Source organism: Apiospora aurea (genome assembly GCF_038362705.1).
Source record: "Apiospora aurea strain CBS 24483 chromosome Unknown utg000005l_segment0_segment0, whole genome shotgun sequence".
Classification (NCBI taxonomy): domain Eukaryota; kingdom Fungi; phylum Ascomycota; class Sordariomycetes; order Amphisphaeriales; family Apiosporaceae; genus Apiospora; species Apiospora aurea.
This window is the reverse complement of record NW_027117392.1, coordinates 6,696,709-6,714,902: the sequence shown is the minus strand read 5'-3', so window position 1 is coordinate 6,714,902 and position 18,194 is coordinate 6,696,709. Positions and strand designations below refer to the sequence as shown.

Sequence of the window (18,194 nt, the reverse complement as noted above, 5' to 3'; positions counted from 1 at the left end):
ACCCGAGTTGACGGATTATCCGCGGGGAAATGGACCGGATAATCCACGGAGCCCCCGACGTCACTGTCAGTGGTGGTAAGGAGTAAGTTTCCCTTTCAAACGGCTACTGGCAATTGGCTTCTAATCGTATTTAATGAGAAAGAACGAATTCCTCGTCTAGATTCTTCTTGGTCGCAAGGCAAGTTCCGTATCTCAAGACCGTGGTGCCAATTGACCGACTGCCGATCCCGCTATGGCTGCCCCTAATCCCAACAGTGGCCTCGCACCACATCCCAGAACCAGGCAAGTAAGACATATTCGTCCGCAACTTGGTTCACTTGCTGAACATCCACCAGTACCCGCGCCTGGCTCGCCCTCTTCGGCGCCTCCCTCGCCCTCTTCTGCACCGTCGGCTTCCTCAACGCCTTCGGCGTCTTCCAGGAGTACTACACGACCTACCTGCGCGGCCAGCGCTCCTCCTCGGACATCTCCTGGATCGGCTCCTTGTCCATCTTCCTGCTCTACGCGGTCTCCCCCTTCGGCGGGCTTCTCGTGGACCGGATCGGGCCCACCCTCCCGCTGTGCGTCGGCAGCGTCGGGCTGTTACTCTCCCTGTTCATGACCTCGCTGTGCACGCAGTACTGGCAGCTCATGCTGGCGCAGTCGCTCCTCTTGGGGATCAGCGCGTCGCTGGTCTTCTGTCCGCCGCTCGGGGTGGTCTTGCGCCATATGCCTCACCGTCGCGGCCTGGCTATGGGTTTGACGATTGGGGGCTCCTCGATCGGCGGCATCGTGTGGCCCATCATGCTGCAGCAGCTGCTCAACAAGGACCATGTCAGTTTCGGGTGGACTATCCGCGCCGTGGCTTTCACCATGATGCCGCTGCTGGCGTTTGCCTGCTTCACCATTGTTGAGCCAGTCAAGAAGCCCGCGCTCGCAGCCAATCCTAGCCCTGTGCAGGACGGCGGCGAGGTACCTGCTTCGATGAAGGCGAACGCGACCGACGATTCATCAAAGAAGAAGCTAAGCTCCAGAGACTTCCTCAAGAAGCCGACTTACATATTGCTATGCGCTGGCCTCGCGCTGGCGTACCTGGGCCTGTTCACGCCGCTCTTTTACATCTCTTCCTACGCCATTGCGCAAGGCCAGGCCGAGTCTACTGCATTCTACCTCCTGTCGGCGGTCAACGCGTCCTCCTTCTTCGGTAGGGTGGTACCGGGCCATTTGGCCGATCTTGCTGGTCACTACAACCTCCTTACCATCTTCACGCTCGTGTCGGGTCTGGTTGGCTTCACGTGGACCAAAGCCACAAGTCTGGCTGGGCTGATAGTGTGGGGTCTCGCATACGGGTTTTACTTCAGGTGTAAGTGCTGGGCGTCAAGATGCATCGTCTCCCAACGGTCGCAGACTGACTGATTGTTTACAGGCCGTCATGAGTCTCCAAGGCGCATGCGCGGGCAAGATCGCTCCCGCCTCAACACCAGGGTCTTGCCGTCGGCTTCCTCATGGGCTGTCTGTCCATCGCGTAAGTCGCCCGTCCTGAACTACCCAGAAACTAGAAAGGCTAACCAGTGCGATGAAGTGCGCTTATCGGTACACCCATCAGCGGACAGATATTGGACCATGCTGGATACCTCGCTCTGTCCATGTGGACGGGCGCTACTTTGATTGGAGGGGTGTGGTGCTTGGCCTGGCGCGGTTCATGACGAACCCGAATCTGACAAAAATATTCTGAACTGCTGGGATGGAGGTTCATAGATAGACCTTGGCCTGGAAGTGTTGGAACAGAATGTAGTAAAAGCGAAGATTAATTGGCTGCGAAGTGGGATCCGCGTCTAAAAAATATACGCGTGACTGGCTACGCTGACTTTACCGCATGAGCTATTTCCATTGCCGAAATGGATTGGTTAATAAACAAATAGGCCTGTAGGTCTGTGAGACTTAACGCTATAGGCGGCAAAAAATGAGAAAATAATATCGAAACCAACCCGGGGGCGACCAGCACTAGTGGTTTAGTGGTAAAATCCATCGTTGCCATCGATGGGCCCGCGTTCGATTCGCGGCTAGTGCAACAACCGAACTTTTCTTTTTGCATTTCGGATGCCCTCTGCCGGCTCAATTGGCAGTCCTTTTTTGAATGACCGGTTCATTGCGGTGTTGTAACTCATTGGATAAGCACGCCAGCACATACACTCGCTAAGAACGCGACGAGTGAGCCATCATCGCTTCGGTCAGGTATTCCAAAGATCCGGAGCCTGCGACTCTCGGGGTCAAGACGGGGAGGTGATTATTGAGAATGAGGCCAGCTCTTCGTGAAGAACAGAATATACTAGAAACGACGACTGTCAGCAAGCTATGATACAGGGACGCGGTGGCAACTCCCAGCTTAGATTCCTCAAGATAGCTTCACTATCAAGACAAATCCGGCAGCCGAAAAGTCCGAAGTAATCGAGTGATCCATGTTTTCACTGATGGGCCCCCTGTAGTTGCCATCGTTCCTAATATGCATACTGCAACCCGAATGCTGTCAGCTCTGCTACCACCTTCGCCTGCCACCGTTTCATGTTTGGCGCCGCATGTTGTTGAGCAGTGCATCGCCCCCCCGCATGACGGCCTGCCAATTCAACATATCCAGGTAAAGTTCCTTCCATACGCCCGGGTTTCTGTCAAGATAGTTGGCATGACCCTTGCCTGGGTGCCAAATCGTACGCCTCTAGTGGCGAGACAACGCTTGATGTCTCACTCTTGCCCTTATTCTTCTTATCAGTTCCGAGACATACAAGACGATGGCGGGCCGACAAGCTCTCGGACCGCCCCTACTTCCCGGGGCTAAGCAGTGTATAGGATCACTTGGCTCGGCACATCCTCCGTGCGTTGGCCGACGGGACCACCCACTCGCGCATCCTTCGTTGCCGAGTACTGGCTCATTAAGGTGCAGGAAGGACCCCTGGCTGGTCAACGAGGCCTCGTTGGTGTGCGCTCCTCACTCAACAACGTCCGAGCCACGACCGAATAAGGTAATCGACCCACGGGAGGATCGTGGCCATGGAAAGAGCACAATGCTTACGTGTAGACGCGTTGCTGCGAGCCGGACCAAGCCAGAACTGACGGCATCCTGAATCGACACAGACATAGATATCAAGTTCGATGGAAGTCATAGCAAACGAATCTCAAATTATCCAAGCATTCAGCTCTTCCAACCACCTCATCATCCAGCCCTCCAAAGAGCCTCGGCCTGGCATATCAAAGCTCAGTCTTCCCGAGACGTCTGAGAGTATTTCTCTAGCCTCCCGCCACTCTCGGATCTCTCTGCCATCCACAGTCTAGTCCCATTCCACCCACACACCGACGCACAGCGATGCACGGCCACTTCAGCTGCCTGCTTCTTGCAGCAGCAGGCGTTCGAGCAGCTCGATGGAGTCCTGAGAGACGCGCCCCGGACGCTGACACGGCACCCATTGTGCCTCGGTCTCCATACGATGACGGTTCGGCCGACGCTGTCGAGGCTCGCTGGGGAGGAGGAGGCCACGGCGGGTACGGGGGTGGGCATGGCGGACACGGTGGCGGTAACGGTAACAACGGCGGTGGCCACGGGTGGGGAGGCCACGGCAACAAGGACACATCGTCTTGGACGAAGCCATCGTGGGCCAGCTCATGGACCTGGTCGGCAGAAGAGACCACCGTCACGGACACTGCCACAGTAACTGCGACCCACACCAACAACGTCTGGAACACCAACACCGCCACGGCCACTGTCACGGCTACCTACACCAACAACGTGTACAATACCAACACCGCAACCGCTACTGTTACGGCCACGTACTACGAAAGCTACTACAACACCAACACTGCCACTGCCACCGTCACGGCCACGTATTACAGCACCGCTACCGCCTCCTACTACGAGACCTACTACAATTCCAACACGGCCACCGTCTATAGCACCGTCACGGTTGGCGCTGGCACCAACACGGTCTCTGTCTACAACACCAACACGGTCTACGATACCGTCAGCGTTGGGCCTTACACCAACACGGTCTACAGCACTGTGACGGTGGGAGCTGCCACCAACACCGTCTCTGTCTACAACACTGTCACTGTGACCAACTACCGGACCGTAGTTTCTGGTGCCGCTGCCGCCGCCCCTGGAACCGTGACCGTCACCAGCTACCAGACCGTCGTCTCGGCTGCTGTGGCGGCTCCTGGGACTGTCACTGTCACCGTCGTCTCCGCCGCCGCCCCCGCCGCCCCTGCCGCGCCCAACACCGTCTACAACACCGTGTACGCCACCAGCACCGTGACCCAGGTCCAGGCCGCGGCCCCCGTCGCCAACAGCGCCACCACCAAGACCGACACCAACACGTACACCAACACCCACACCTACACCATTCTCGTGACGGCCACCGAGACCCAGACGGCGACGGAGAGGGTCACGTACTCGGTAGCCGGGGCTGCTCCTGTGTACGGCACCTCTGCCGCCGCCGCGGTGACGGCTTCCTCTTCACAGTACGGCACTTCTGCCGCTCCGCCGGCCACAGCTTCTTCTCAGGCCACGTACCCGACTGCTGTCCAGTCGACACAGGCCGCCAGCCCGCAGACCGCCTCCAGCGTACAGAGTGTCAGCTCGGTATACGCCACCCCGGCTTCCAGTTCGTACGCCACGCCCGCTTCTAGTGTGTACAGCACCAGCACGGTCTATGGCCCTAGCTCCGTCTACACTACCGCTGCTACGAGTGCTCAAGCCGCTACTACTACCACTGGCTGGAGCTCCTCGGGCCCTTGGACGACCGGCACTGCGAGCAACTGGGGTTCGTCCTGGGGCTCGTCCAACCCTGGCAACTGGGGCTCTTCTTCTTGGGACTCTTCCACCTGGGGCTCTTCCACCTGGGGCCCATCTAACTGGGGTTCGTCCACTTGGGGCTCATCCAACCCGAGCAACTGGGGCTCTTCCACTTGGGCTTCATCCAACTGGCCCTCTACGGGCACCAGCGGCTGGGGTCCGTCTGGCACGAGCGGTTGGGGTTCCCTAGCCACCAGCATCTGGGCCTCCTCTTTCCCCGGCGACGCCGCCGTCACTCTCGGATCCGGCTCCGGCAACGGCGGTGCTTTCGGTGTCCCGTTCGCCTCCAACGGCGCCGGCGTCTTCACGGCCAGCACGGGGGCGCCTACACTTTCCCCGGCGGTCCGGCCGTCACTGTTGCCTCGGGCGATGTGCTGTCGTTTGGCAACGGGGGCGTGGTGACGGTCAGCTCGGGCTGGACTGGGACTGCTAGCGCGTGGAGCTCGGGCTGGACGGGGACTGCCTCTACTTGGAACTCGGGCGCTTTCGCGACTGCTGGCGCATCGGCTTTCATCTCCGGCGGTGTTCTTAGTGGAAGCCAGTTCACGCTTTCGTCGGGAGCTCTGCCTACGGGTGGATTTGGCGGAGCTCGCGGTTCCGGTGGCTCAGGCATCGGCGGCGGCTTCAACAAGAAGCTGGTGAACGAGGACGGGCTGCCTCTCAACGGTACCCGCGGCCCTCAGACGACCGGCTTTTCTACCATGACTTACACGTGAGTATTTTCTTAATCCTCCCAATAAACTGGACGAGGGTACTGACTATCCCAGCACAACCTACCTCCTCTCCCCAAGCAACAGCGACCAGCTGCTGACCATGACGGGCGCGCGCACGACGGTCGTGTCCCTCGCTGCTGCTGCTCCTGCCGCCTCCGGCGCCTCCGGCACCCCCGGCATCGTCTTCGGCAAGAACATGACCGCGCCGGTCTCGCTGTCGTTCCCGTTGGTGTCTGGTAGCATGAGTGCCTCAGCGTTCAGCAGCAGTGGTAGCAACTCTGCGAGCGCCCCGGGCAGCAAGAGTTCGAGCGAACATGTGCCGGAGGAGACGTGAGTTGAACCCCTCCATCATTTTTGTCCTTTAACTGACGCTCGAGTGTGCTATAGTAACCAATCTTCGTCCTCGTCGTCTGGCGATGTCTTTGCGTCGGCCCAGTCCTCAGACGGGCTCAAGCGGGCGTTCGGAGGTCTTGCGCTCTGGATCCCCGCTCTGGTAGCGGTGCTATCCTCCATCTAGTGTTACTACACTTCTAACGACCATGTCATATGTACGCGCAGTGGCTGGAGCTTTCCCAATTTTACTGTCTTTGTAAGAGCACTGGCTTAGATTCAGAGCTTCTCCCATCGCGACTTGGCATTATGCGCTTATACATTTACACACATTGTTCTTTGGCTCAGCTAGTACTCGTACAGTTGAAAACTTCATCGACGTATTCTCAAATTAAATCGAATGAATGGAAGTTCTTCATGGCCAAGTGAATTGGCGGAAGCTAGTGACAGAGACGAACAACATACAAGACCGCACCAATTCGAAATATGAATTTGAGTATCCTCCTCCAAGGAAGCCATAGGTGGCGCTTGAGGTACTCAAGTACAGCCGACTGGTAGCACCATTGTCCCAATTGCAGAGAATCGACCATTTCCGCCTTTACCCATTAATAACTACAGAGTACTCACCTGCCATCTCCCCATTGGTCTGTCTGTAAGGAGTGCAGAACTCGCCTTCTATCTTCTCGCCGCGGCAGGTTCCAGAGCCTGTACACTGTCTCAGCAAAGATCATCATGGACTAATGGCGGCGGGTGTGCTTACCAACAGAGCACATTAAGTAAGCTGTAAAGATGATATAACCTGTCTCGCCTTCTGGGACCGTGAAGCTGGCAGTCCCGCTATCCGTGATGGACTCTTCGAACGTCGAAGAGAAGCTCAGACCCAGAGATAATACGTCGGCAATACCCAAGGACATTTCCACCGTCGTGCTCCAGGACTGCGTTCTGGATCTCGTGATTTGGTATTCGGTACCCCCTTCGGCACCTTCGACCTCTACTTTCACGATAGTCCCGCCGTCAGCGGGGCGGATATACATATCGTCACCGTCGTTTGGGCCCGGCTTCCAGTCGCCAGCGCAGACGCCTTTGGGTTTTTCGTCTTCCCGGGTCGCTAGGCCGACCGGGGCACGAAGAAAAGGGTTGTCCCCCATTCTCGGTGTGATTTCCGTCTCGGCCACGGGCTCAGCGGGCCCTTCGTAGGCCGGGGTGATCAAGGTTCCGTTCCGCTTGAGGCGCAACGCGCCGGAGCTCCCACCGCCCCCTCCGAATTTGGCCGAGCACTGGGGGTAGTTGGGAAGGCCGGCTGCGCCACAGTCGCAGACGCCACAGCAAAACTGCACCATGAAGGTCTCTTCGAGGCGACGCGGAGCTGCTGTCCTTCGCCACGCAGCCGGCTCATGGAGGCGCCCGCAACTTGTCCTCTTACAACGACCTTGGCACTGTCGCCTGGCCGATGCTGCTCACGCTGGGGGGGCTGGCCGAGGGAGCGCGAGCTGGTCCTGGCTGTTCTGTGTACGCCCCACAGAAGCAGTCAACGGGAGAGCACTCTGCCGGTCTGGGAGAATGAGGAGGAGGAGCAAGGGGGTGAAGGGTCCGGGGAGGGTCAAGAGGGAGAAGGCCAGGGTGATGAAGAGGGCGCTGCCATGGCCATTGTTATTGACAGAGGCTCCATGTTTGGACTGGGGGCAGCCGCATTGGCGTATCTGATGTTGTGATAGAGAACAGTGTGTTTGGCGGCCCCTATACCCACTACCCACTGCACTCTACCAGCAGCCGGCAAAGCTCGGGCATCTCCACCACACCCAACTTTTGGTGTTAGATCAAATCTCCGAATTCCCCAGGCTCCTATTGGATGCAGTAACTTGGCAGCTGTCTGCCAACCTGCACGGCTGATTCATTCCCATGTTCACTTGACACGAAGCTGACTCAGTCGCATGGGTATCTTGTATTTAGACTTGACTGGATATACACAGTGACCTCGGTCAGCACTCGGTCCCGATTATTCATTTTCAAACAAGCCCCGCTTTCATTTTTCATTTCAAGTGCAAGAACCTTCAATTCCAAGGTCCAGAGGCACAGTCTCCTACAAGACCAACATCGCAAGCGCCGCCAGCGGTCCGACGGCCAAAAGAGCACGGACATCGCTCAGAGACCCGTAGACACCGGCGGCGGCGTTCTTCGGCGAGGAAGAAGACGGGGTGGAGCCGGTGGAGCTGCCGCCGCCCGAGGTGGTGTTGGTGGAGGAGCCCACAAGAGCCGCGAGCTTGGGGTCTTGGTTGAAGCTGGCCGTGACCGAGGACGAGTTCGTGCAGGCCGAGGGGGTCTTGTCGTTGACGCCGGCGACGAAGGTGACGAGCGAGCACTGGAGGAAGAGCAGGTGTTAGCACGTGGTTGTATGCGCAGATGAATCAATCAGGGGCTGCCGATGACATACCTGGTACAGCATGCCGTCATCCCCATCGGCGACGATGCTCAAGACCGCCTTCTGTCCGATGTAGCTCTCGGGCACGGCGACCTTGGGCACGCAAAGGTGCCGACGCCGCTCTGCTGGACCTGGCCGTAGATCTGGGTCCAGTTGCCCGCGGCCTTGTCGTCGGTGGTGATGCGGTAGAGCCACTGGGTCTGGGGGTGGCCCGACTTGGTGGCGATGGCGTCGCCGCCGACGTGGAAGTCGGTCGCGGCTTTCGAAAAGTCGAGCGTGTAGCCGCCGCAGGGCGCGGTGGGCTCCTTGTCGTCGTCGAAGGCGCCGATGGTGGGCGGGTACTGGACCTGGAAGTGGGCGCGGGCGGCGGTGAGGAAGAGCAGGGTGGCGGAGGCGACGGAGAGGAGGGGGGCCATGGTGGGACTGGAGGAGGAAAAGAAGAAGAAGTTTGAGAACGTTTGGGTAGAGGCCGGATTGGGTTCTATATTTTGGAGTGATGGTCAACTGGGCTGAGAAGCAGGAAGTGAGACACGGCTGAGCGCCGACATCATCTGCCTACTTATACGTGACAAGGGGGAGCTGGAGCCGAAGCCGAAGCTCGGCTGGCAACCACCGTATCGAGGTATCTACTTCGCAATCAGTGCACCGTACCATGCAACCAGAATACGGCGCGTCGGGACTGAGGCGCTTGCCTAGGACCATCAACGTTTGAAGGAGTGTTCTAGTCGGGCCTAGCCAGGGTACATGGCGATGGTGTAAGTTTGGGGCAAGCGGGAGAGCGGGCCAATTGCAGGCCAGACTTTCCAGGGTCACTTGTTTCGAGCGACCTCCTCATGGTTTGCCTCCTGAACTATCCAGAGATGAGCGAGCCGACCTGGAGTACATGCTGAGTAACCGATGCAGCCGCACGACATTGATGCGATATGTAGGATACCGGCTTCTGCACGGATACGTGGCAGTCGTCCTGAACTCTGAGTACTGACAGTTGATTGACTGAATGTTTCGATGCCGATCCCGAAGTACCAGGGACAGAGACGGGCGGGCTGTCGGCAGGGGCCTGCCACCTCGAGATCGAGGAGAGATCGGGTGTAACCATTGGCTCGGGGTCTAAGACAAGCTTTTGTGCCAAGCCGAGCCGGGAGGAGTTGGAGGGGCAGAGGGGATTGCTCGTCTGGACTTGTTGAGTATCTCCCTGCCTCCTCCTCACTCTGACGTACAATTCGACGCCAATCCATCACTGATGTTACTATGAAGCTCAGCGCGACAAGAAATCGTATTCACCTGAGCCGTGATACCTCGGAATCAGAAAGAAGTCGTGGAACCAACGGAGCAGTTAGCTGTGCAACTGAATGTCCTGCGGGCCATCCCTGTTACCCCCCCCGTCGGTTAGTGTGACCGAGGGGTGGCGGCTTGTCCCAATCGCGACTGGTTGAGTCGATATGAGCAAGTTGTGGCTTAAGACTAAGCCCGAGACCTCAGCTAGACAGCAGCTCGGCAGCCAAAAGCTGCTCAAACTTGCGCTTCCCAATGCCCGCCAAGGATGCGCCGCTACTTGGGCTCATTTTGGGTAGGAGAGGCTGGGAGAGATGAAGCACGAGGGGACCGTGGGTGCTTCATTCCATGTTGTGTGCTCTTTGAGGCTCTTCTGGCCGCAGCACTCACCTCGAAGAATAAGCGCACCGCAACACTACGTCCTACGTCAGTACCCGCCGAGAGCACAAGGAGATGCAGTCTTGTGTCCCGATGAGCACGTTTTGTTTCGCCTTGCATACGTAGCTCCCGGTCTTTGAGCTGGAACTTCCCGAGGGTCTGGATCTTAGTAACGCCCGTCTAACTTTAGAACGCCCGTCATCTCGTCTTTGTCCAGCGGCCGGCCAGTCTGGACTGAACGGCGTCGCATTGGCCTCCGTGGTTTCGAAACACTCACGACCTGACCGGAGGGATTGAACACGTCCATCCTGGGCAACGTACTCTACCGCAGGCAACTCGAACCGAAATCCTCATTGGGAAACGTTTTCTCGGATTGCGAGTCCAGCGCTGGGCGACTGTACTTGGCTCGACCTTTTCTAGATATCGCGCCGAATCACTTGAACATAAGCAGCATAGCCGCATTCGACGTCTGCAGCGGCAGAAACCACCGCCAAGATGGACATGGGCATGGGCGGGATGGATATGGGCAGCGGCATGTTCTCGAAAGACAACATGGCCCTCGCCCGCGCATACTGGTACATCATCGCGGGGGTGCTGGCGCTCCTGCTGCTGATACGGCTGGTTAATTCTGGCCAGCACTGGTTGAGGTATGTCTTCATGCGCAGACATCCAAACATACATCTAATGACGATGCTCCAGACTGAGAACGTCGCGGACGCGCTCGGTACGGTATCCCACCCAACCTACGACGTGGTACTGGCAGACCTGGGCCACCCTGACGGCCGTGGCCCGCGAAATCAGCTACCCGCAGCTCTATGTACCCTACAAGTATTTGTCCTGGATGACGCCGCCGCCGATGGGCCGGGTCTTGGTGCTGCTGGCATACTGGGCCGTCATCGTCTACATGATGACGGCGGGGGCCGTCAAGAAGGACGTCTACTACTGGGAGCGCATCGGCTTCCGCAACGCCTGGGTCAGCGTCACGCAGGTCCCGCTGCTGTACCTGCTGTCGTCCAAGACGAGCCTCGTGGCGCTGCTAGCCGGCACGAGCTACGAGCGGCTCAACTGGCTGCACCGCTGGGTCGCGCGCACCATTTTCGTGACGGCCACGGCGCACGGCTTCCACTTCTGGACGGAGTGGGTGCTGGCCGACTTCGTCCAGGACTACCTGCAGTGGATGCCCATGGTCAAGTTCGGGCTCGGCGCCTGGGGCATCCTGTTGTGGATGGTGCTGACCTCGCTGCGGCCGCTCCGGTCCATGGCCTACGAGGTGTTTGTCGTGCAGCATGCTGTCGCCGCCATCTTCTTCCTCTGGGTCATCTACCTGCACGTGCCGGCGAGCGCGCGCTACAACGTCTGGTTCGCCGTCGCGGCGCTCTGCTTCGACCGCGCGTTCCGGCTCGGGCTGCTGCTCTGGCAGAACGTCAAGCTCACGAGGCCGAACCCGTCGCGGTGCAGGGGCGGGCAGAGGTTCGGGCACCAGACGCAGATCGCGGCGGTCGGCGACGCGATCACGGTGCTGGCGGTCAAGGACGTGCATTTCAAATGGAGGGCGGGCCAGCACTTGTACCTATGGCTTCCCGCGGTGGGCGCGTTCGAGACGCATCCATTCACCATCGCGTCGGCGCACCAGATGCCCGAGACGTGCGTCTGCAACAGCATCCAGCTGGTCATCCGGTCGCACTCCGGCTTCTCGAAGCGGCTGCACGCGTACGCCAAGAAGATGGAGACGGCCCCAGGAAAGAAACAGACACTCACGGCATGGGTGGCAGGGCCCTATGGACGCCCTCCGCGGTGGGATATCTTCGAGACGCTAGTCCTCATTTCCGCGTCGACGGGCGCGTCGTTTACGTTGCCCATCCTGGAGAGCGTGCTGGACTCGAAAGAGACGATCTGCACGAAGCGCATCGATTTCCTGTTGGCGGCGCGGCAGGGCGACGAGGTCGGGTTCTATCTGGGGAGGCTGCACGAGGCGTTGGCGAAGGCGGCGGAGCGGGGGATTGAGTTGAGTGTTTCTATCGCGGTGACGGGGAGCGGGCAGTTGGAGGCCATCTCGGAGTCGCTGCTGGCGCAGTCGAACGCGTCCTCGATGGGAACACGGGAGGGAACGGATGAAAAGAACATTAGGGAGAAGACGACAGATGTTGAGCCAGGTCCCTCCGGTGGCTGTTGCTCAACGACGAGCCGCCCCAGACGCGTCCCATCACGGACCAACAGCACGGACTCGCACATCCACCACTCGGCGGCCCGGCCCAACGTGCCGGGCTTCATCCGGAACGCGGTCGAGGCGACGGGCGGGGAGACGGGCGTGGTGGTGTGCGGGGGCGCGTCGCTGGTGAGCAAGGTGCGGACGAGCGTGGCCCGGCTGAGCGACGAGCGGGCGGTGCACAAGGGGACGGGGGGCGCAGGGGATCCGTTTGCATGTGGAGGAGTATTGCTTCTGAGGTGGCATCGGACGGGTTGTATCGAGAAGGTCTTGAGAAGGCTCGCCTACTGAGTGTACGATGTAGCACGAGGTTGCACATCGGTATTAGGCCGGGTGTATCCCGCAGATATATAAGCTTCGCACTATGCTGTCACAACTTATCAAAAGCACTCCGGCACGGCGCAAAACAAGTTGGCAAAGTGAAATCGGCCCAATACTGCGAACCTAGCCATTGCAGCGAGATGCGTCAATTGAACAACAACGGCATTCTGTATAAACAGTGATCCATCTCAGCTTCGGACCCGGTCTTGGTACTGAGAAACCGTTAGGTGGGGCGGGACCAGTAAAGGCCGGGGACCGACGGGCTGGAAGCGACGAAGCTGGAGTGAGTGAGTCAAGGCGACAGCGCCCAATTCAATCGAGCCAACTGCGCGTCCGACCTAGGAACAAAACGGGTGGTCAATCTGGGAAGACTCGATGCTGCAGTGTTGCTAGCGAGAGCCAGCCAATTGAGCGCAATCGCAGTCGTATGACTATCCGGAGCGTCCCCATGTCGGCCCTGAGCCGTCATGGCTTATCCAGGCTCGCATTCTCTTCTTCTTCGTCCTCGGTTTTCCCCCTGAAGCCTCGGGCGCTATCGTCGCTATCGTCGCTATCAGGACTGGGCGCGTTTTCCCCCGCCCAGCCCGCTAGGCCCGATTCCGCCTGGCGCCCTTCACCCCGCCATAATTTTTGCCATTCTCCCTCTCAGTCGCTGCAACCCCACCATCGCCGACTCTGTCACAGCCATTGCGCTTTCGAGTCATCGTCTTTTGCTTCTGCCGCCTCGTCCTCGTCCTCGTTCTTGTCCTTGGCCCCTAGACTCGTCAGCCCAGCGCATTCCAGGACCAACAAGAGGTTCTCCCACACCGCAACCATGGCGAGCGACGCCTCCGTAGACAACCTGGCCAAGGAGTTCAAGGACCTGCCGCCGCTGGACAAGTACCCCAACTGCTTCCCCGACATCAACCCCGTCGACATCTACCGCTCCCACATCTCCTCCCTCCTCGCCAAGGTCACCGGCGTCGACTCCAAGATCATCTACCCCGTCCTGCAATGGACCTCCACCCTCGACAAGGGCGACATCGTCCTGCCCATCCCGGCCCTGCGCGTCAAGGGCAAGCCCGCCGACCTGGGCGCTGAGTGGCTCGCCAAGGTGTGTCTTCTCCTGATTTCCCCTCCAAGGTTCCATATAGACCTCATCTAACTTTTACTTCTCCAGTGGCCCGGCTCCCCCCTCGTCGAAACCCCCGTCCCCAACGGCGCCTTCCTCTCCTTCTTCTTCAAGCCCGGCCCGCTGACCCACACGCTCATCCCGCTGGCCCTCAAGCACCGCAAGGACTTTGGCAACAACAAGGCCTTCGGCCTCAAGGACCAGAGCGACCCCTCCCAGGGCCGGAAGCGCATCATTGTCGAGTTCAGCTCCCCCAACATCGCCAAGCCCTTCCACGCCGGCCACCTGCGAAGCACCATCATCGGCGGTTTCCTCGCCAACTTGTACGAGGCCGCCGGCTGGGATGTCGTCCGCATCAACTACCTCGGCGACTGGGGCAAGCAGTACGGCCTGCTGGCCCTCGGCTTCGAGAAGTACGGCAACGAGGAGGACCTGACCAAGGACCCCATCAACCACCTGTTCCAGGTCTACGTCAAGATCAACGTCGACATCAAGGCCGAGCAGGACGAGGCCGAGAAGCTCGAGAGCGAGGGCAAGCCCGAGGAGGCCCAGAAGATCCGCGACGAGGGGCTGGACGAGCAGGCCCGCCGCTACTTCAAGCTCATGACCGAGAGCGACGAAAAGGCCCTGGCCATGTGGAAGCGCTTCCGCGACCTGTCGATCACCCGCTACAAGCAGACCTACGCCCGCCTCAACATCCACTTTGACGACTACTCGGGCGAGAGCCAGGTCGCCGAGTCGGACATGGAGGAGGCTGCCAACAAGATGAAGGAGATGGGCCTGACCGAGGAGGACAAGGGCGCCCAGCTCATCGACTTCTCCAAGCACGTCCCGGGCAAGCAGGGCAAGTCGCTCGGCAAGGTCATCCTGCGCAAGAAGGACGGCACCGCCCTGTACCTGACGCGCGACATCAGCGAGCTGCTGAACCGCGAGAAGAAGTACAAGTTCGACCAGATGATCTACGTCATTGCGTCGCAGCAGGACCTGCACTGCCAGCAGTTCTTCAAGGTGGTCGAGCTGATGGGCCACAAGGACATCGCCGCCAAGGTGCAGCACATCAACTTCGGCATGGTGCTGGGCATGAGCACCCGCAAGGGCACCGTCAAGTTCCTCGACGACATCCTGCGCGACGTGGGCGAGTTCATGCACGACGTCATGCGCAAGAACGAGGACAAGTACAAGCAGGTCGAGAACCCCGACGCCGTCGCCGACACGCTGGGCATCAGCAGTGTCATGGTCCAAGACATGACCGGCAAGAGGTATTCTCTCTCTCCCTCTCTCTCTCTCTCTCTCCCTCATTCACCTAAATACCATCCATTCTGACGAACGATACAGGGGCAACAACTACACGTTCAACATGGAGGTCATGACGTCGTTCGAGGGCGACACCGGCCCCTACCTCCAATACGCGCACGCCCGTCTCTGCTCCATCACCCGCAAGGCCGGTCTGAGCGAGGAGGAGATCGCGGGGGGCCGACCTGACGCTGCTGACCGAGAAGCACGCCATCAACCTCGTCCGCGTCCTGGCGCAGTGGCCCGACGTCGTCGCCAACACGCTCAAGACGCTGGAGCCCACGACGATCCTGACGTACCTCTTCAAGATGACGCACGCGCTGAGCTCGAGCTACGATGTCCTCCGCGTCGTCGGCAGCGAGCACGAGGTGATGCGCGCCCGCATGGCCCTGTACGACTCGGCTCGCGTGGTGCTCAACAACGGCATGCGCCTGCTTGGGTTGTCGCCGGTAGAGCGGTAAGTTCTCCTCTGGATTTTCGTTTGTGTCGAATTGTGTACTGACTCGATCTACAGTATGTGAGGTGGCTGAATGTTTTCGATATACTTCAGAAACTTGGTGATACGTGGGCTTCTCCAATAAAAGGGAGAAAGTGGCGTTTTGCGCTTGGCATAGCGAAAGGTGTATAGCGACAGCTAGATCAAAAGGAAGGAAAACAGTGACGAGCATGAAGTCCGTGACGAATGGTGGTGGGCTATGAAGATTATGCCATGGTTAGATAGACGTGGCAGCCCCAAAAGGAAGATCTACAGGATCAACAGGTCAAAACAAGTTAAATCAAAAAGTCAAATCTCAGCAAAAGATGTCTCAGTCTCAGGTTTCATAAATCAGGCTTATGGATCAGGTTTCGTGACGCAAAGTGGGAAATGATTGGTATTTGAGTTTGCAAACAAAGAGAAAAGGAAAACAACGACTGCCAGCGCGTCGGGATATCAAAAGAAGTAGAAAATCTCCAGCCAAGACATCATCATATAGATGCCATCGTAGACCCGAAAAGGTGCTTTTTCGTCCGCCGTCTAGGCGATCCGCCCGGCAAAGCCATGAAGGCGCACACACATTACAACAACCTCGCTCTTGGCTTCTCGTTTCAATCCTCCGACCGACACAACATTACTACGAGAATGCAACTACTCGAAGACGGCCTCCCCTACTTGGAAGCCCCCGCCGTCCCCCCTCGGTGTGGTCGTGGCCCCCCTTGCCGAACTCGGCCCTCATGGCCTTGATGGGGCTGTCCTCGGCCATGATGTCGAGCATGCGCTCCTTCCGGCTGCGACGGGCGCTCGCCGCGTTGGCGTGCCGCTCGGTCTCTTCGAGGTCGCTGACGTCGTCCGACGAGAAGGACGAGGAAGAGGGGCTGCGGTTCAGCACCATGTGCACGTTCTGGCCCTCGTTCTTCTTGACCTCGCGCTGCTGCTCCTTGAGCTTCTGGTCCTCGTCGTCGTCGCAGGCGAGCGTGACGATGCCGAGGCCGGGAAAGTTCTTCTCGAGGAACTTCTGCAGGTCGGGCAGGACGGACTTGTCGGGGCGGTAGGTCCCGCTGTCGTTGTCGATGACGAGCTGGTAGTACTCGGGGCGCGTGGGCGGCTTGTCGTTAGGCGGGCCGCCCGGCAGATCGGGATTCTGCGGGTGCGTGGGCTGGTTGGGTTCGGGCGACTTGTCGGCCGTCGGCTTCTGGAGGCGCCGGATCAAAAACTCGCCCGAGCAGGCGATGTACGCGGCGACGTCGCTGTGCATGGTGTGCTTGCTGAGCAGGTCGATGCCGAACTCCTTGCCCGTCTCGGTGAACCGGAACAGGCCGTCGAGGGTGAGGACATAGGTGAAGATGCGGCCGCCTTCGTCGTAGTGCGCCAGCTTGAGGAACTGCAGGGAGGCTTCCTCGGTGCAGGGCTCGAAGCGGTGGTACTCGGTCGAGCTGTCGAAGTTGTAGATGCGGCGGTGCTGGTGGGAGAGGGCCTGCGGGAGTTGTTAGTTTCTTCTTCTTCGTCTTGTTGTGGTCTGTCATGTCCTGCTGCTGCTCACCTTGTGCAGGATGCGACCCCGCAAGCCGCTCCGCGAGAACATCATGCCGATCATGGGCCGGAACTCGACGTAGCGGTGGTACAGCTTGGTGGGCACGGGCCCCTGGAGCTGGATCTCGTTGGCCTGGAAGTCGTATTTCTGGGTCTTGTTGCTGCCGCCGGCCTGGTCGTTGCTGTGGTTGGCGCCGCTGGTGTTGGCCGTGTCGTCGCGGGCTTCCGCTTGCGCCGACGCGCTGGCCTGGGCCCCGCCGTTGGCTCCGCCCGAGTGGTCGTTCTCCTCGTCCCGGTTGACCTTGAGGCCCGCGAGCCGGCCGATCATGGGGGAGAAGTGGCGGAAGTAGAAGGTCGGGGCCACGGTGTACATGTGCGCGTGCGGCGGCGAGTCCGACAGCCCCAGCACCTCGGCGCTCATGAAGAGGCGCGGCGTCATGGAGGCGCCGCGGTGCAGGGCCGTGGTGGCGGCTTTCACGAGGTAGGCGCGCTTACTACCGGCGCGCTTCTTGACCTCGAAGTCGGCGACGGGGAAGCCCTTCCACTGCTCGTTGAGCTGGTGCACCATGACCGTCACGTTGCCGAGGCGGTCGTTGTGGTCGGGCCAGTCCTCGTCGTAGAGGCGGACCTTGAGCTTGAAGCCCGAGGCGGGCACGTTGGCGACGACCCACTCGTCGTTCCAGACGGGCTCGAGGGTCTTGCGGATGGTCGGGGTGCGGTGCTCGAGGTTGGGGTCCTCCTTGTGGCGCTTGGGCAGGGAGGTCGTCAGCGTCGCGAGGCAGAAAGGATCCGAGGCCTGCGTGCCCAGGTCGGCGGCGGGCAGGTTGGTGGCGCGGTGGAAGGTGAATTTCACCGTGTACCCGGGCGGCGCGTCGGGGACGGGGGTGGCGTCGAAGCCGCCCTCGGGCTTGGTCTTGGCCTTGATCTTGTCCTTTTGGCTCTTGTACTTGTCCTTGACGCCCGAGGTGCCGCGGCGCTTGGGCTGCTGGTGGCCCGAGGGCGCGGCGGCGGTGGCCTCGTCCTCGTCGACGCCGCTCTTGTTCTCCTTCTTGATCTGGTTCTCGTCCTTGCCGAGGGCCCTGTCGTGCTCCTTTTGCGCCTCCTCGGCGTCGTTGTTGCGCTTCCGGCGGCCGTCCGTGACGACCTCGAAGTTGGCCTCGTGGTTGACGCCGCCGGCCGCGTGGGGGTTCAGGTGCGGGTGGGTAGGCGCGCCATCACGGGCAATGCCGTTGGTCTTGCCATTCGTACCATTTGTACCGTCGACACCGTCCGCGCCGTTCAGGCCATTCGTCTCCACCGCTCCTTGGCCGTTGGCTGCCGACAT

At 59.6% G+C, this 18,194-nt stretch overlaps 7 protein-coding genes across 7 annotated transcripts; 4 read left to right on the top strand and 3 right to left on the bottom strand.

Annotated features, from left to right (window-relative positions):
- Nucleotides 1-29: 29 nt before the first annotated feature.
- On the top strand, nucleotides 30-1,508 carry PG986_008569 (uncharacterized protein; the record flags this gene model as incomplete). The annotated part of the gene is made up of 3 exons (XM_066844791.1): nucleotides 30-82; nucleotides 336-1,342; nucleotides 1,417-1,508. 3 exons carry the CDS (start codon nucleotides 30-32, stop codon nucleotides 1,506-1,508), a joined length of 1,152 nt encoding a protein of 383 aa, XP_066700903.1.
- Nucleotides 1,509-3,337: 1,829 nt separating this feature from the next.
- PG986_008568 (uncharacterized protein) lies at nucleotides 3,338-6,049 on the top strand (the record flags this gene model as incomplete). The annotated part of the gene is made up of 4 exons (XM_066844790.1): nucleotides 3,338-5,169; nucleotides 5,262-5,531; nucleotides 5,617-5,862; nucleotides 5,920-6,049. 4 exons carry the CDS (start codon nucleotides 3,338-3,340, stop codon nucleotides 6,047-6,049), a joined length of 2,478 nt encoding a protein of 825 aa, XP_066700902.1.
- Nucleotides 6,050-6,460: 411 nt separating this feature from the next.
- Nucleotides 6,461-7,202, bottom strand: PG986_008567 (uncharacterized protein; the record flags this gene model as incomplete). Its single annotated transcript, XM_066844789.1, has 2 exons — nucleotides 6,461-6,567; nucleotides 6,623-7,202. 2 exons carry the CDS (start codon nucleotides 7,200-7,202, stop codon nucleotides 6,461-6,463), a joined length of 687 nt encoding a protein of 228 aa, XP_066700901.1.
- A 740-nt stretch (nucleotides 7,203-7,942) lies between these two features.
- On the bottom strand, nucleotides 7,943-8,697 carry PG986_008566 (expression library immunization antigen 1; the record flags this gene model as incomplete). The annotated part of the gene is made up of 3 exons (XM_066844788.1): nucleotides 7,943-8,221; nucleotides 8,294-8,374; nucleotides 8,398-8,697. The coding sequence occupies 3 exons, from the start codon at nucleotides 8,695-8,697 to the stop codon at nucleotides 7,943-7,945; spliced, it is 660 nt and encodes a 219-aa protein (XP_066700900.1).
- A 1,729-nt stretch (nucleotides 8,698-10,426) lies between these two features.
- PG986_008565 (uncharacterized protein) lies at nucleotides 10,427-12,428 on the top strand (the record flags this gene model as incomplete). The annotated part of the gene is made up of 2 exons (XM_066844787.1): nucleotides 10,427-10,578; nucleotides 10,631-12,428. The coding sequence occupies 2 exons, from the start codon at nucleotides 10,427-10,429 to the stop codon at nucleotides 12,426-12,428; spliced, it is 1,950 nt and encodes a 649-aa protein (XP_066700899.1).
- Nucleotides 12,429-13,272: 844 nt separating this feature from the next.
- Nucleotides 13,273-15,323, top strand: PG986_008564 (arginyl-tRNA synthetase; the record flags this gene model as incomplete). Its single annotated transcript, XM_066844786.1, has 3 exons — nucleotides 13,273-13,551; nucleotides 13,618-14,828; nucleotides 15,032-15,323. The coding sequence occupies 3 exons, from the start codon at nucleotides 13,273-13,275 to the stop codon at nucleotides 15,321-15,323; spliced, it is 1,782 nt and encodes a 593-aa protein (XP_066700898.1).
- Nucleotides 15,324-15,974: 651 nt separating this feature from the next.
- Nucleotides 15,975-18,194, bottom strand: PG986_008563 (C2 domain-containing protein; the record flags this gene model as incomplete). The annotated part of the gene is made up of 2 exons (XM_066844785.1): nucleotides 15,975-16,814; nucleotides 16,881-18,194. The coding sequence occupies 2 exons, from the start codon at nucleotides 18,192-18,194 to the stop codon at nucleotides 15,975-15,977; spliced, it is 2,154 nt and encodes a 717-aa protein (XP_066700897.1).